The 17,837-nt window shown below is 40.7% G+C and overlaps 1 protein-coding gene across 1 annotated transcript in view; it reads right to left on the reverse strand.

Annotated features, from left to right (window-relative positions):
* trabd2a (TraB domain containing 2A) overlaps nt 1–16,950 on the reverse strand; it is a 37,422-nt gene extending 20,472 nt beyond the window's left edge. The window contains exons 1-2 of the mRNA XM_051893079.1: nt 16,365–16,950; nt 12,413–12,973 (exon numbers count right to left, since the gene is read on the reverse strand). Of these exons, the coding sequence (XP_051749039.1) occupies nt 12,413–12,973; nt 16,365–16,490 (687 nt within the window). The 5' untranslated portion in view covers nt 16,491–16,950. The remainder of the gene's footprint in view (nt 1–12,412; nt 12,974–16,364) is intronic.
* Nucleotides 16,951–17,837: the final 887 nt, after the last annotated feature.

Consider the following 17,837-nt stretch of genomic DNA (forward strand, 5'->3'; position numbering starts at 1 on the left):
ACACTCCTGCTGTGATTCAGACAGACGGATGGTCCTGATCTTCACTGCAGATCAGCTGAAACGCTAACTTATAGCAGCAACATCACGGTGACGGCTGAAAAAATATTACTCAAGTCTTTCAAAGTTGTTTCAAAGCAGCTAATAAACAGGAAAAAACAGAATCAATGATGCAAACTTCATCAAATATGAGTCTGTAAAGCAGCTCAGGAGGAAACAGTGGCATCACTGATGGATTTACAGTGTTTTCTATATATAAATCAGACGCTGGATGTCAGAATCTGTAGCTGTTATTGTAAGAAGTCAGACAGCGTTGGTCCGTCTGTGATGGACAGCCTCTCAGTCGGGCGCTAATGGACTGCCGTTAAAGGCATTAACCTCGTTTCTCATGACATCATCCGTTCTCTGTTTTCCCACCAGTTAAGAACACAAACAAAGCCAAAGCTCACAGCGCACCGCCGGCGACATCACCGTATATTTGTGAATGGACTCTGATAAGCTGGGAAACTTTCCCACGATTAAACGGCAGAAGAGTAAAGCAGCGCCTGATGCTAATCTGCGGCTTCAAACACACGCCGGGATCAGACGTGACGAGCAGAAGCGTCTTCATTCAAAACAGACCCGCCAGACACACAGAGAAGGTCCTCTCCGCAAGTGTTCAGTCATTTATTACACATATTTTGTGACTTTAGATCATAATGCACTTTATCAAACTTATCCAGATTTGAGTTACCTTTACAAGGTTTCGTGTTGACAGACTTCTGAGGAAGAACTAGATTAAAACAACCCAGCTGACAGGGAACGTTCTGACAAGGAATAAACAAATGTTCTTCCAGTAACGTTAATAGAACGTTCGTTCAGAGTTATCTGGTCTTTAATAATGTTCTCAAAACATTAGCACAAAAACATTATTGCTGTGTTAAAACATCCCAATCGCTGGGATAGAACAACCCAATAACTGGGTTAAAACCACTCAATCGCTGGGTTAAAACATCCCAATCGCTGGGATAGAACAACCCAATAACTGGGTTAAAACAGCCCAATCGCTGGGTTAAAACAGCCCAATCGCTGGGTTAAAACAACTCAATAATTGGGTTAAAACAGCCCAATCGCTGGGTTAAAACAGCCCAATCGCTGGGATAGAACAACCCAATAACTGGGTTAAAACAGCCCAATCGCTGGGTTAAAACAGCCCAATCGCTGGGATAGAACAACCCAGTCGCTGGGTTAAAACAGCCCAATCGCTGGGATAGAACAACCCAATAACTGGGTTAAAACCACTCAATCACTGGGTTAAAACAGCCCAATCGCTGGGATAAAACAACCCAATAACTGGGTTAAAACAGCCCAATCGCTGGGTTAAAACAGCCCAATCGCTGGGATAGAACAACCCAGTCGCTGGGTTAAAACAGCCCAATCACTGGGATAGAACAATCCAATAACTGGGTTAAAACCACTCAATCACTGGGTTAAAACAGCCCAATCGCTGGGATAAAACAACCCAATAACTGGGTTAAAACAGCCCAATCGCTGGGTTAAAACAGCCCAATCGCTGGGTTAAAACAGCCCAAATGCTGGGATAGAACAACCCAATAACTGGGTTAAAACAGCCCAATCGCTGGGTTAAAACAGCCCAATCGCTGGGTTAAAACAACCCAATAATTGGGTTAAAACAGCCCAATCGCTGGGTTAAAACAGCCCAATCGCTGGGATAGAACAACCCAATAACTGGGTTAAAACAGCCCAATCGCTGGGTTAAAACAGCCCAATCGCTGGGATAGAACAACCCAGTCGCTGGGTTAAAACAGCCCAATCGCTGGGATAGAACAACCCAATAACTGGGTTAAAACCACTCAATCACTGGGTTAAAACAGCCCAATCGCTGGGATAAAACAACCCAATAACTGGGTTAAAACAGCCCAATCGCTGGGTTAAAACAGCCCAATCGCTGGGATAGAACAACCCAGTCGCTGGGTTAAAACAGCCCAATCACTGGGATAGAACAATCCAATAACTGGGTTAAAACCACTCAATCACTGGGTTAAAACATCCCAATCGCTGGGATAGAACAACCCAATAACTGGGTTAAAACCACTCAATCGCTGGGTTAAAACATCCCAATCGCTGGGATAGAACAACCCAATAACTGGGTTAAAACAGCCCAATCGCTGGGTTAAAACAGCCCAATCGCTGGGTTAAAACAACTCAATAATTGGGTTAAAACAGCCCAATCGCTGGGTTAAAACAGCCCAATCGCTGGGATAGAACAACCCAATAACTGGGTTAAAACAGCCCAATCGCTGGGTTAAAACAGCCCAATCGCTGGGATAGAACAACCCAGTCGCTGGGTTAAAACAGCCCAATCGCTGGGATAGAACAACCCAATAACTGGGTTAAAACCACTCAATCACTGGGTTAAAACAGCCCAATCGCTGGGATAAAACAACCCAATAACTGGGTTAAAACAGCCCAATCGCTGGGTTAAAACAGCCCAATCGCTGGGATAGAACAACCCAGTCGCTGGGTTAAAACAGCCCAATCACTGGGATAGAACAATCCAATAACTGGGTTAAAACCACTCAATCACTGGGTTAAAACAGCCCAATCGCTGGGATAAAACAACCCAATAACTGGGTTAAAACAGCCCAATCGCTGGGTTAAAACAGCCCAATCGCTGGGTTAAAACAGCCCAAATGCTGGGATAGAACAACCCAATAACTGGGTTAAAACAGCCCAATCGCTGGGTTAAAACAGCCCAATCGCTGGGTTAAAACAACCCAATAATTGGGTTAAAACAGCCCAATCGCTGGGTTAAAACAGCCCAATCGCTGGGATAGAACAACCCAATAACTGGGTTAAAACAGCCCAATCGCTGGGTTAAAACAGCCCAATCGCTGGGATAGAACAACCCAGTCGCTGGGTTAAAACAGCCCAATCGCTGGGATAGAACAACCCAATAACTGGGTTAAAACCACTCAATCACTGGGTTAAAACAGCCCAATCGCTGGGATAAAACAACCCAATAACTGGGTTAAAACAGCCCAATCGCTGGGTTAAAACAGCCCAATCGCTGGGATAGAACAACCCAGTCGCTGGGTTAAAACAGCCCAATCACTGGGATAGAACAATCCAATAACTGGGTTAAAACCACTCAATCACTGGGTTAAAACAGCCCAATCGCTGGGATAAAACAACCCAATAACTGGGTTAAAACAGCCCAATCGCTGGGTTAAAACAGCCCAATCGCTGGGTTAAAACAGCCCAAATGCTGGGATAGAACAACCCAATAACTGGGTTAAAACAGCCCAATAACTGGGTTAAAACAGCCCAATCGCTGGGTTAAAACAGCCCAATCGCTGGGATAGAGCAACCCAATAACTGGGTTAAAACAGCCCAATCGCTGGGTTAAAACAACCCAATCGCTGGGATAGAACAGCCCAATAACTGGGTTAAAACAGCCCAATCACTGGGATAGAACAATCCAATAACTGGGTTAAAACCACCCAATAACTGGGTTAAAACAACCCAATAACTGGGTTAAACCCACTCAATCACTGGGTTAAAACAGCCCAATCGCTGGGATAAAACAACCCAATAACTGGGTTAAAACAGCCCAATCGCTGGGTTAAAACAGCCCAATCGCTGGGATAGAACAACCCAGTCGCTGGGTTAAAACAGCCCAATCACTGGGATAGAACAATCCAATAACTGGGTTAAAACCACTCAATCACTGGGTTAAAACAGCCCAATCGCTGGGTTAAAACAACCCAATCGCTGGGATAGAACAGCCCAATCGCTGGGATAAAACAACCCAATCGCTGGGATAGAACAGCCCAATCGCTGGGTCAAAACAACCCAATAACTGTGTTTGTCCATTTTCAACCCAACTTTTGTTGGGTTGTTTTTAACCCAGCAGTTTTTAGAGTGTACATCTAATGTGAAAATGCATCAAGTAAAACCTTCAAGAGTAAAACATTTGTCAGTGAAATAATCATCGGCACGTACAATGTTCAGATAAACAGATATTCCACACACTGACTTTAATCTAAGATTTCACTAAACCTCTCAGTTTGCCGTCTGCTTTATTTTCAGCCCCTGTGGAGATTCTTTATCTTTAGTTTCGTCTCCAGACCAGCTCAACAACCGTCACTAAAAGCATCTCATACTCCGTCTAACAGCCATAAACATTCGTCTGCCGCTCGCATTAGCAGGTTAAACATCAACATGTTAAACGTCCTCCTGACAGCGGCGGCTCCAGCCTCCCTGCGGACCAGCTCTTTAAACCGCCTTAAGAGGGAAATGAAAAGAATCGGGACACACCGGCAGCTCCAGGCCTCCGAGTGTCTCTGCGAGAGGTTTCCATTATTCCTCCTCCTCACACATATGTGTGTATACACACACACACAGAAAATGTTTCTGCTGTCTGACAGAATCAGTGTCACACGCTAAAGTAAAGTGATTGTGCTTTGATTGACAGCTTCAATCCGGCCCACACATGCAGTCTCAGCCAATCAGCTTGCAAGAAAAACAGGATATTATAAGCAGTTCATGTTTTAATGATGGATTCTAATCATGTAATAAATGTCTAATATTATATACAATGAATATGAGCACATTTACACTGGATGTGATAATTTAGATTAAACAAAAAGTGATGTTTCAAATGTTCAGCATGTCACACTGCACAACTACCCACATACCCTAAAATCATCTAAAAGACACGCTTCGCTTCAGCTCAAGCCATAAATGTGGCGTCTCATGCTGAAAATCTTCATGTCCCACCATGTAAAAATGTCCCTGTAGTGGAAAATATGTGCGGATAACCTCTCAACCCCAGAGAAATGGATCCGCATGTGGCCGCGAGCCATTGCCCGTTTGTGGTTCTTCAACCGGCTTCAAAATTAATGTAGACACGAGAAAAAGAGTCCATCCAGCAGACCACAGCGGCCCGAATACACACACACACACACACACACACACACACATATTTCTAAACATATTTCAAATAGAGTTACTTCTCAATGCATCCACGTCCATGTGATTACGGAGGAGGGAAACTGATTCCATGCAAGAGGAATTTCAACTACGAATTCTGATTAATGCTGGGAAAAGAGAAGCGCTAGAAGAAAAGAAGTAACAGAACATGCAAAACAGTGAAGGCAAAGAAGGGCTCAAACACAAGACGAATGTTGCATGAGTGAAATCAGTACTGGTTAAAAATTTTAACTATCAAAATGAAGTGAGTTTATGATTAAAACAAGAACAAATATCTGCCAATGAGGTCAGAAAAATAAACTTAATTCAAAAGAGAAAAGATTATTTTTCTGACTCCATTGGCAGATATTTGTTCTTGTTTTAAGCACAAACTCACTTAATTTTGACACATTTTTCATTAATCAAGTCTTAATATCTTCAGTCATTTCTCTTCTCCAGTAAATGTATCTTGATTTAAGAATGTTTGGAGGAAGAGTGTGTGTGAGAGACGCTGCTTGTCTGTGCAGTTTTTATGAGGTCAGTGAGCAGCGACAGACAAAGAGCCCCATCCCCAAAGACAAACACTCTTTGGGTGCAAATGACCCTGAAAACACGGCCGTTTCATCCGAGCGAGTGGAATTCTCTCCCAGCCGGGACAAAAAGTAAACAATACAGGGGGCGCAGGCCGCGGGAGAGCGAACTTTCACTCGCGAGACCCACAAACCCAAGAACAACAAGCCAACAATACGCCGCTGCGCTCGCGCGATTCGCTCTGCGGAGAATCAGAGAGACTTCAAAGGCCGGCGGATCCGAGTGACCGACAGCGTAAAAGAGAGTTTGACAGGAGCGTCTTTCATGTGCTCCAGCAGGGGATTGTGGGAGTGCGATTACATCACCGACAGCACAAACGCCACACCGTAATGTTGGCCACTTTAAATACATCCACAAAATACAATCTGTGCACAAATAAAGCAGCCGGATTCTTGGATTCTGCTGTTGACAGAGACGTCTGCTAAAGTGCCTCCATCAACAGTCTGAAGTGTGAATCCACCATCTGCTTTTCACCGTGAGACACAATCCCTGCCGCTCCGCTCGTCTCTTCACGCTTGCATTAAACCCGTGTCAGATCCAACACTTTCCCGTATCCTATTAATCATGCTGAGTAAGTTGTCTGCTCAGAGATTAAAGCCCTCGCTACCCACAAACCAACTCTCTCAGGACGGAGAAATGCTGAAGAGTTTAGCAGGAAGAAATAAATAGATGAGGCTGATATTAAAACCAGGAAAAAATCTATAAGCATATTCTATGGAAGCTTGTTTCCACCATGAAATAATAAATAAAAAAGTTAATTGCGACTTTTTATCTCGCAATTCTGACTTTATTTCTCGCAATTCTGACTTTATTTCTCGCAATTCTGACTTTATTTCTCGCAATTCTGAGAAAAAAAGTCAGAATTGTGTGATTAAAAACTCTTAATCTGTATAAGGCATGAAGATATTAAGATATTATAACGAGGCCGTATTCTGCCTTTTTGTTTTGTGCTCTACTAGAACAGGTTTTCCTGCTTGAATGTTGATTATTTTCCTCATATTCTCCATTGTTGCAGCTCCTCTCTTCCCAGTCTGTCAGTAACGCTCTGTTTAGTTCCTGTCTCTATGAAGCCCCGCCTTCTGAAAAGCACAATGTGCTCTGATTGGTCGGCTGGAGCGGTGTGTTGTGATTGGTGTCTGGGAAATGTCCCGCCCCTTACCATAACCACCAGTTTCAACACACTACTAACTCAACTAGGCCCCGTCCCTTTATTCTGCATATGAATTATTTAAATGAGGAATATTGTGAAGAAAACTCAAGACTCCAATGGAGGCGTTTCAGGGAGTTCAGAAACACTGACACTGATATAGAGAAGAACTCTGTGAATGATGAACATGGAAAAATGCAGAATAGATTCCCATTAACATCATGCTTTTCAGTAGAGCTGCTTTGAAACAATGTGTGTTGTGAAAAGCGCTACACAAATAAATGTGACTCTTGCTGCAGGTGTCTAAACACACAAACATCTGCCACCTATATGGAATCAAAACCAGTGTGTTCCTGTCCATCAGAGCCTCGGACACACTAACACAAGATTACCAACCCGTTTGATTCAGTTAACACCTCTCTGATACTAATGTATTAGCACGTTAGCAGGAATAATAGCGGCTGTAATTGCTCACACACACATGCTAATGGAGGTTTTCACACAAACGAATCCCTGAGTAACTGTCAATGACGGCAGGACAGAACAATAGCAGGGAATGATGGGTATTAGAGAGCTTAAGCTACTGAGATACGCTTTCACACAAACACCAATGGAAACAACACTCACAAACAGGAATTCTTGAAGAAAATGCTTCTGGAAACTTTCCATTTAATACTGATGAAACATCACCAGCCAAGCTCAAAGACGGCTCAATTCAAGAGTAAAGCTGAACCTGTGAACTGTGAACCTGTTCCCGAGTTTCCTCATGAGCTCCAGTTCAAACCAGGAACAGGTTTGAGAGCGGAGAGACGCCTGGGGCCGATCTGCTCTAATCTTGACATGATGGAGTCAGACCGACTGATGCCGACTCACGTCAGAAGATTAGCTGAACTAATGAGCATTTGTGAGGTTTTCTGCTGATACTGAACCGGATATAGACACCACTGGAGGAATGTGCTGCATCCGACACCTGTGTGTTTGGTCAACAGCGGTGAGGAAACCGGGCACTCGAGGGTCCCAATCACATGACATAGAATCGCTCACTTCATCTGACACAAACACACTTTCAGAACTGAGAGAGACGATCCACACACACACACACACACACTCATACACACACACAATCATAATTTCCCACTGTAGGTAGAGAAATACAGACGGAGACGGAAACTGTAAAAGTCTTCAGATTTTCTTTTGGAAAATCCTGCTACCCTAAATCATGTAATGACTCTCATTACTACCGTTTCACTCTCCGCACACCTTCTGAAAATAAACCCTGACACACACAACACAAATGAGAAACACAGAGATCTTTTACCGCGGTAACTTCAGGACTAAAACTCACCGAGACGGCGTGAATGTGTTTCTAAACATATAGAAACAGAGAGAGAAATGACAGTTTAATTATGTGTCATTTATAAACATCTGGAGCTCTGAAAGACCCTGAATATTCAGTGATATTATCAATTTAACTTGATCTGAATAATGACACTATTAACATTTCCAGAGCTGCTTTACAGCTGAAACTGAATTTGTTTCTTATTGATCATTTTTACACTGTTATTGAACTGAACCGAATCAACATTGAACTGAATTGAGCTGAATAATGACACTACACTTGATGTTCTTCCTCAGTATTTTTGTCTTGTTTTCCCGTACAAATATCTAAACTTTTACTTGAGAAGCAAAATTATTTTTCTGACTCCATTAGAAGATATTTGTTCTTGTTTTAAGCATAAAGTCACTTTTAGTGCAATTAGTGCTGACTCGCCCAGAAAAACACACGAGTCATGAGAAATCAAGAGTTCACTAGTTGAACATCTCCGGACCAGAACTCCAGTTGTCCGATGACAGTCAGAATGACAGCTGACAAATGTGAACTCAATACCTTCTTGTTATGACGAACACAACGGATATATTCACCTCAGAGAAGAAAGTACATGGATTGTACGTCATGTTGCGTTTCTGTTCATCTTGATGTGTTTTTCTGGGTGAATCGGAGTGAATTGTGGCCCTAATAATAGAGTCATACTGCATTAGAACAACACCACAGTGAGTAAATGAATTAATTTTCATTTTAGAGTGAATCATCCCTTTAAGAACGATTAGATATTTATACTGGAAAACAAGACAAAAACACTCATCTGCAGTACATATCATCAATATGAATGTGATTATTGTGCATTTGCTCAAGAAACTCTTCATCTGCATGGACACTGAATTTATTTCAGCAGCAATTTTGCTGAATGAATTTTTAAGAAAGCACACTGAAAAACCACATATACAGATTTCTGCAGCAGAAACAGTCAGCTATTTCATTTTGGCTGCTATAAAACAGCACTAAAAGCCTCATCTCTGTCTGAGATATCTGTCAGTTATCATCCCGCTGTGAGCTCCAGCGGCACAAACCGCTGAGAGAAACGCAGATCGTTCTGTGTGAGACTTCATAACACACAGTCTGTTCGCTCGACATGACTTCATGTGTGAGGCGGTGGGTGATTTAAACGTGCCATTTAAGGGGCACCATCTGTACAAACACCATTTATCATTATTGGCCGTGTTTTTGAAATCCAGTGCGATTTGGCTTGGAGATTATTTTCTCAAACGTTTAAAGTTATGTTTAACGCCACAAAGTGGTAAACATTAACAACACCATTGGAATTCGAGGCTGAGGCGCGCGTTAAAGGCGCCAGAAGTTATTAAAGGATTTGGCCGCTTCTTGCGATTCCTGATTTTGTCCGAGCGGGATGATCCCGAGATCCAGTTTTCACCTGAAACTGAAGCGCAGTGAAACTCTAAAGAGACTCAAACCCTGATGACAAACTCAGAGTCTGTGAGAAGAGTCAGCTTTATTTCTACAGCGTATCGTTTCACAGCAGATTCACAGGAAAATAACAGAATCAATGATGCAAACTTCATCAGAAGTTTAAATTCAGCTGTGTAAAGTTCATCGATTATGAAACGACCCAGCTAACAGGGAATGTTCTCAGAACGTTCTGGCAAGGTTCTCTCAAAGTTACAAACAACGTTCTTCCAGTAACGTTAATAGAACGTTCATTCAGAGTTATCTGGTCTTTAATAATGTTCTCAAAACGTTAGGACAAAAACATTATTCATACATCGTTCATGGAACGTTTTTCCTGAAACGTTTTAGTTGTACGTTCATTTAACGTTTTTTAAATGTTACTACTTGTTTCAGAACGTTCAGAGAACATTCAAAGTAACATTCCCATAATGTCTGAAGAATGATACAATGGAATGTCCCATCAACATTCGCATCATCCACATATTTTTATGTGTATTTTGAAATATCCCATAAAAAAAATCACTGGATGGAAAAGCCAAGATGTGCATAAATTCTAAAAATGTGCATAAAAACTGAATTGATTTGAAAAATTTTATCGATAAGAAGATGCCCATAAACTACGATGGAAACACATTTACTGAATAAATCCCTCAATAAACTCACATGACTTTGCATCAGCAGAGGTTGTGATTGGATAACTGGATTAACCAGCGGACCAATGGCATCGCAGCATCTCAAATGTTGGTTTGGTGGTTCTGAGTCAAAGTCTGTCATCAGAATGATTTGGTTTAATTCCCTCCAGAAGCGTCTCACACGATTGTGTTCCCAAACACCAGCATCCGAACGCAAGATCACATGACAGCGTTTATTGTGTTTCGTCTGACGCTCTGAGACCAACTCATTTATGATGGAGGAGAAAAGAGCCAGATTGAAGAAACTTACCTTTTTTTTATTACTGATATTTTGCACCAATTTCCCAGAAAGTGATGATTTTGTTCTCTTGAACACGTGATGGAAACGCTGCTTTAATCGCAAATGTTTTATGTGATATTCAAGTTTTGAACTTTGGAAGGAAACATGTCAGTGTTGCAAAGATTATCAATTATGAAACAAATTCAGATTCTGCTGTAATGCAGCTCTACATAATATAAATAATAATATTACTGAATATTAAATGTCTTTTAAAGCAGCACACGGAGAACCAGACAGACTCTGTCAGCCCATTTTTCACAAGAGAAACAGAGGAGATGAAAATGATGACAAGCCGTTCAGATCAAATCAACTAATGGAAAGCGTTCATCATCTCTACAGGCCGTTTCTCCTACTGACAGACGCAACTTTCAGCCAGACTTCCGGCCGAACGGGACGTGTCTGACAGAGAACAAGCAGATCCCGTATCAGGGCGTGTGATGTACGATAAGCCAATCACAGCGCCGGCTCACGGTGAGCCGATGATCTCTGACCACAGAAGCTCGTTACAGCTCTGATGGGATTTCTGTAGATCGTCTGAAGACGCTTTGAGCTTCTACACATGCAGGAGTTTCTCTCAGGGATTGAAGAGCTTAGAGTCAGAGAAACACGCCGATGTTCAGCTCCATTCATGTGTGCTTTAGTGCTCATAACATTACAAAAACACACAATATTGAGAAGTCAGCATGATATAGTGTATTATATTATGCCTTAATGACACTTTTATCTTCTCTACTCTCTTAGAAGAACAGCTGGAAGCTTAAAGGATTCTGTCAGGAGATTCATATATAGAACCTGTTAGAAGTTCCATCACTTTATGGATTTAGTCTTAATTCATTTTGTTTTCATTTTAATTAACTTTTATGAATTAAACAGCTCGTAAACACACTTTAACACTAGAAAAATATAAAAAATAAACCCTTAAACATGAAAGTATTATGCAATCATTGAAGACATTTCTCCTTATATAGAAGCTTTTGGTATAAAGTCTTCTTTAAATTGAGTCAAGAACCCCACTGAACCTTTATTTCTAAGAGTGAAGAGATTATTTATAGCTGAAATTGAATTTGAATTTCATAATTGATGAACTTACACAGTTATTGAACTGAACTGAATCAACACTGAACTGAATTGAATTCAGCAGAATTGGAAGATTGTATCAATGATTCTGTTTATCACTGTGAAGCTGCTTTGAAACGCTGTAGAAATAAAGCTGACTCGACTTGATAATAACTCTATTTTGCTGAACACTCAGTCTGCAGGAGGAAGCTGGATCAGAAGCGCTGTTGTTTGGCTTGGAGCGTTAGGTGAAATCGCCGTGCGTAATCCCTTTAGTTCCGTACGGCTTTAGCACGGACTCCAGCGGCCGCGACACGATTCCCTGCGTCTGCAGCTTTGAAGGACTGCGGTAATTGCAGGGGTCTAATAGGCCGACACCAACACGAGGATTTGAGTCAGATTCAGACGCAAACCATTACGCTCAAATCACTTTAATAACAGAAGACAGTCCAGAACAGAACGTTTGTACAGCTGACGAGAATCATTCCTGCTTCCACACTCCTCCTCAGATCAGAAAAACAGCGCAGAGAGGTTTAGTGCTGAGAAGAACAGCATACGACACTCCTGAACTAGTGTACTTCACTGATCTCATTTGCTGTCGTTTGTGTTTCAGCATTATGGTCTAGATTTCAGCATCAGCCGAAATGGTAATGGTTTTATTCAAGCCAAAAATAAAATTGAACATCACACAATCCACCTAAATGCATTTATTTATACCAACAAAACTCATTTTTATGCATTAAATCAGGTAGAAATGTCTCTTTACGGCAACAATTGCAAGTTACCAGTGTTGATTTCTCATAAACAACCTGCAGAAATGACGTCAGACGCAATCTCAAATGTTTGAACTGAATAAAACACACGCTCACCTGAGAGAAGTTGAGTCCGTTCAGAGGATGGCACTGCTCCTCCACCTTCTCCACGGCTCCCGTTTTCTTCTTCATCCTCTCGGCTTCCTGCGCGAGATACAGATCCAGCACGGGAACGCCGCGCGTCTTGATGTCGGCCTCCGTCAGAGAGTTGACCATCAGCATCACCCACACGGGCCGCTTGCGCTCCCAGTTGCCGGCGATGGCGTTGAACAGGTAGTCGGCGTACAGGCCTTTGCCCCTCTGGTCCGGCGTCATCCAGGACGGCAGCATGAGCTTGACGTACTCCAGGTGTCTCTTCAGCCGCCGGTAGATGTCTCTGGGCAGCACGTCCTGCAGGTTCTCGCCCTGCGGCAGCAGCTGGCAGCTGGTCAGCGCGGAGATGGTGTACGGGTCCGTCAGGTCCAGCTCGAAGTACACGATGTTGCTCTCCTGGAAGGCCTTTTTGGAGTTCTCGGGGATGAAGTCCCACACGCGGGTGTACGGGACGTGAATGGTGCCGTAGAAATACGAGGGCGGGTCTCGCTTTATCGTCCACAGGAAGGAGTTGAGCTGGCTTTGCTGTCCGCAGAGAGAAAGACAGACAGAGAATGTTTATCAGAAAACTAGTGGTAACCCTAACCGTAACTCTATTGGGTCATTCAGTGTCAACTCAACCAGAGGTCCCTGGCTCAAATTTTTAATTCTGTTAATATTTTTCTGTAGAAAGACAAACATAAATAGTGAAGAAAGCCAAAATATTAAATGTCACAGATGTATATTTACTGAGTAATGACCATTTTCACCTGAGATTCAGAGCCAAATTGCAGGGGTGTGTTATAGACAGAGGGAAACAAGATACATTTCTAGTTTCAACATTATTTATTCTTCAGACATTCCTCTTTAAATGTAATAAGTATCAGCTGTGTGCAAAGTGAACCACATTTGGTTTTCAATCACTGAAAATGTGTAAAATTCAACAATTTGAACATGGAACTGCTTTGAGATCCCCATATCTAATGGACTGAACTATATAGAGCCTTAAAAATGAGGATTTCAAAAGGAAAGTTTATTAAGAATGGGAATCTAGAAGGATATTATGATATCTTGAACACTTACAGTTACAGACATGCAAACTTTTGAAAAGGAATATTTACGGCCCTCAGACAGGAATGTTCTATGGAATTGAGCTGATAGAAAAACACGAGATACATTTCTATTTTCAACATTATTTGTTCTTCAGATATTCCTCCTTAAAAGAAAAAAGTATCAGTTGTATACAACGTGACCCACATTTGGTTTTTGACCACTGAAAATGTGAACAATTTACCAGTTTACTCATGGAGCCGCATTAAGATCTGCATATCTCTGGGTTTGAACCATCGAGGGCCTTTAAAAATTAAAATGCCAAAAGGAAAGTTTGTTAAGAACCAGAATCTAAAAGGATATTAAGATATCTTTAATACTTCTTGAGTTACAGGCATGCAAACTTGAGGCAAAAAACACAAGAAGAGCTTTTTGCCATTTTTGACCTGTCACTGTTGGCATTTAATGAAACAAAGATTGATAAAGTCAACAGATTTTACTAATAGACCTACAGATCTCTGTGTAAAAATAAAATAATGATGCTCCATCTTTATAAAGTCATTTTTACACTCCTCTAATTTGGCTCCAAATCTCAGGTGAAAATGGTCATTTTGACCCCCTCTACAAAATAGTGATTACTCAGTAAATATACATCTATGATGTGTAATATTTTGGCTTTCATCACTATTTATGTTTGTCTTTCTACAGAAAAAAATATTAACAGAATCAGAAATTTGAGCCGGGGAAATTTCTGAAATTTAATGTGACGGAATGACCCTGTTGTAAGTTCATGTAGTTAATTAATATTACTCAGTACATATTTGAGTAAGTACAAGGTAAGTACTTCACCTTAAGACAAAGTGTAACCTAATAATATAATATAATATAATATAATAATTTGAAATAATTAGACTATTATATTATAAATTTTAATGTTTGGTCTATTCTGCTCATCAAGGCTGAATTTATTTGCTCAAAAATACAGTAAAACAGTGAAATATTATTCCAGTGTAAATCAGCTGTTTTCTATGTGAATATATAGTAAAGTGTAATTTATTCCTCTGAATTTTCAGCATCATTACTCCAGTCTTCAGTGTCACATGATCCTTCAGAAATCATTCTGATATGATGATTTGCTGCTCAAGAAACATTTATGATTATTATCAATGTTGAAAACAGTTCATGTTTCTGTGGAAACCGTCATACATTTGATTTTTCAGGATTCTTTGATGAATAGACCCTTTTCACATTTCCAGGTTTCTCAGAAGCAGTTGGGTAAAGTTGGGTAAAATTCTATAGTGGTGAATGAGAGAATAAATTAAATATATTTTTTGTGTTTCCATTTGCTCAAATAGCAAAAGCAAAACTCCACAATACTGTTTTCTCAACTTAAAAAATAGAGAACGATTGACACCGGCAGTCAGAAGAGAGAAAGATGTCATTTTTACCGTCTCTCCCACAGCCGCTGTATTAGAAACACCCTCACAGCAGCGGTAACTAGATTTTTGTAATTTGATGCAAAGCTAATATAATACTAAGTATAGTGTTATAAATGTACCTATGTTTTTAAAAAAAATGAAAATATAAAAAACTTTGCAGGATTTACGATATTGATGACCGTTAAAACGCGTCATCACAGTCTGAGGGTCTATAGAAAGTTGAAAAGAACAGCATTTATATGGAATTGAAACCAAAATAAATATCTTTACTGTCACTTTTAATCAATTTCATGTGTCCTTGATGAATAAAAGTATTAATTAATAAAAAAAATTCTTACTCCAAACAAATCATCATATCAGAATGATTTCTGAAGGATCATGTGACACTGAAGACTGGAGTAATGATGCTGAAAATTCAGAGGAATAAATTCCACTTAGAAAACAGCCGATTTACATTTAATAATATTTCACTGTTTTACTGTATTTTTGATCAAAGAAATGCACAGTTGTGCTGCTTCATATTTTTGTGCTGAAATGAAACAAAAACTCATTTTTAATTCAGTCAGAAACCACAAATGACTCTTGGTGTATTAGTACAAAATGGGAAACAGCTTCTGTTTATTGTACAAGTGGACACCGATAATCTCAAAATGTCCAAATATTGGCCGATATATATCGCTCTATCACAACATAAATCTGTTTTTCATTCTCTCAGATAAATCTCCAGCTGCAAAACATTTAACATTTAACAGACTCTTCATGAAGTTTCAGAGCATCAGATCAGAGCAGAAGGTTTATTTCTGAATGCAGATCGTATGAAAACACCCGGCGGTCAGATGGAGGAAATGACTGAAGAGCAGCTGGATGTTTATTCAGAAGTTGATAATCTCTTCAATAGACCATTAATGTCTAATTAGTGCAACACTTGATGGCAATACACGTCCAGACTGACAGGAACAACTCTGACAGTCTGTCTGACACCGCAGAAACAAAACACACACTGGATAAAGTGACACACAACTATAGTTTATACTCAGACTGTCAATGAAGCAGAAGTTTGGTGTTTTATGTTCAACAAATCAATGAATCCAGAGCAAATATTACTGTTTTCTCAGAGTTTACAGCTCTTATCTTCCATGTGATTGAAATCCATTTAATGCAAAAGACAAACATTTCATCCAAAGAGTGTTACGTGACAGACCCAGTGTTTATATTCCATTATATCACACTGTTCATAATCAGAGATCTGCTCATGATGATTAATAACTGTACATCACTGACATCAAGAGACATTCACTTTATTATTGTGTATATATGATAAATCTGCATAACATGAACTGGTTTAATGTTAAGCAATACACAGAATATATTCATATTTCTACAGTAAATGTTCATGAACTTCTGATTATATTATTAATATCTAATATAAGAAAGTTTTGAGCACTTACTTCGGTGTGGAGCTCACAGCTGCTGGAGTCTCTGAGGCTGAACTGGTTGGATCTCACCATCAGAATCAAGCAGGTTTGGAGAAAAGCCCAACTAACCATCATCATCATCATCATCATCATCATCATTCGCCAAACTCAAGCGTTCATCACTGACAATCACAATATTCCACAAGATTGAGGAAAATCCAGGAAAAGTCCGCGCGGGTTGTGATATAAGTCACCCATCCTGGACTGATCCAGAAACACTCGAGGAAGAACTTCTATGACATGATGATGGTGTTGATCTCAGATCCATATGAAGAAGATCATGACTGTCATGAAACTCGTGAGGAAAGCGTTTCTCACGCGCGCGCCTGTGAATCACTTCACACACATCCTGATGGCGCGCGCGCACACACACACACACACACACTGCTGAGGAACTCTCTCGAGTTTGTAGTTCAGCAGATCCTCTCTGATTTTCTCCTCAAACACGCGCTTCAGTAAAACACTCGGTTCCTCCGCGGCTTCTGTCGCTCACTGCAGCTCAACAAGTTCAGTGTGTGTGTGTGTGTGTGTGTGTGTGGCTTTACCTTCCCCCAGCCCCTCATTCTCCCCCACACAGGGTAAATAATGTGATTTGAGCATCTCGGACCCCCGCAGAACTCCTGCAGGAGCGCGCGCGACACACAGCGAGTCCAAACGAGTCTGTCACACACAGTGTTGCCAAATAATCATAGAGGAGAAAAAACAACCTGCAACCTCTCTTTAAATGCTCATTTCTACATGCTGCACTTTAATGAACTCTAGTTAATCGATCATAATGATGTTCTTCACACATCTATTGTTTGATATCGTGACTTCAGATGGACCTGAGTCCTGGAACCAGTTCAAGACAACTTTTTGCATATTTAGAATTTATTTTGACTAACTTATCTCCCATTGAGGATTGGTTTGTTCGTGATCAGATGAAGTGTATATAAACTCTATCAGTGTGGAGTCTCATGAGGTTTTCTCCTGTTGTGTTCTGGTCATTTTGACCCGGTGAGGATTTTCTGTTCCCAGTAAATGATAGTTAATGTCACATTGGACTGAAACTTACTGACTTGCTCACACAGGGTGTGACAACTTCCCCTCAAAAAATAAATGAATAAAAATCAAAATTTGATCATTTTTTGTACTTTTTTGGGGGTTTCCCACCTTGTTACACTCGTTCTCACTTTCCTGTCAAAAATGGCCGGACTACAAAAAACTGTTTATAAATATGTGGTTCTCTGTGTTATTGGCAAATGTTGAACTTTGTGTTTGTTTTAGGCCTCATTGATCTGAGTTTAGGTGGATTTTGGGCAGATCATGTACAGTAAATGTTGATTGTTGTTGACCTTCACGGATGTTAATGGCAGTGATTGTGCAGATCTAATGATCTCCTGTGGATGTGTTTGAAGCTGCTGCTGTGTTCTCGTCTCTTAATGCTCGTCTCATTAGTGTGACAAT

This window comes from Ctenopharyngodon idella, chromosome 5 (genome assembly GCF_019924925.1).
Source record: "Ctenopharyngodon idella isolate HZGC_01 chromosome 5, HZGC01, whole genome shotgun sequence".
NCBI classification, from domain to species: domain Eukaryota; kingdom Metazoa; phylum Chordata; class Actinopteri; order Cypriniformes; family Xenocyprididae; genus Ctenopharyngodon; species Ctenopharyngodon idella.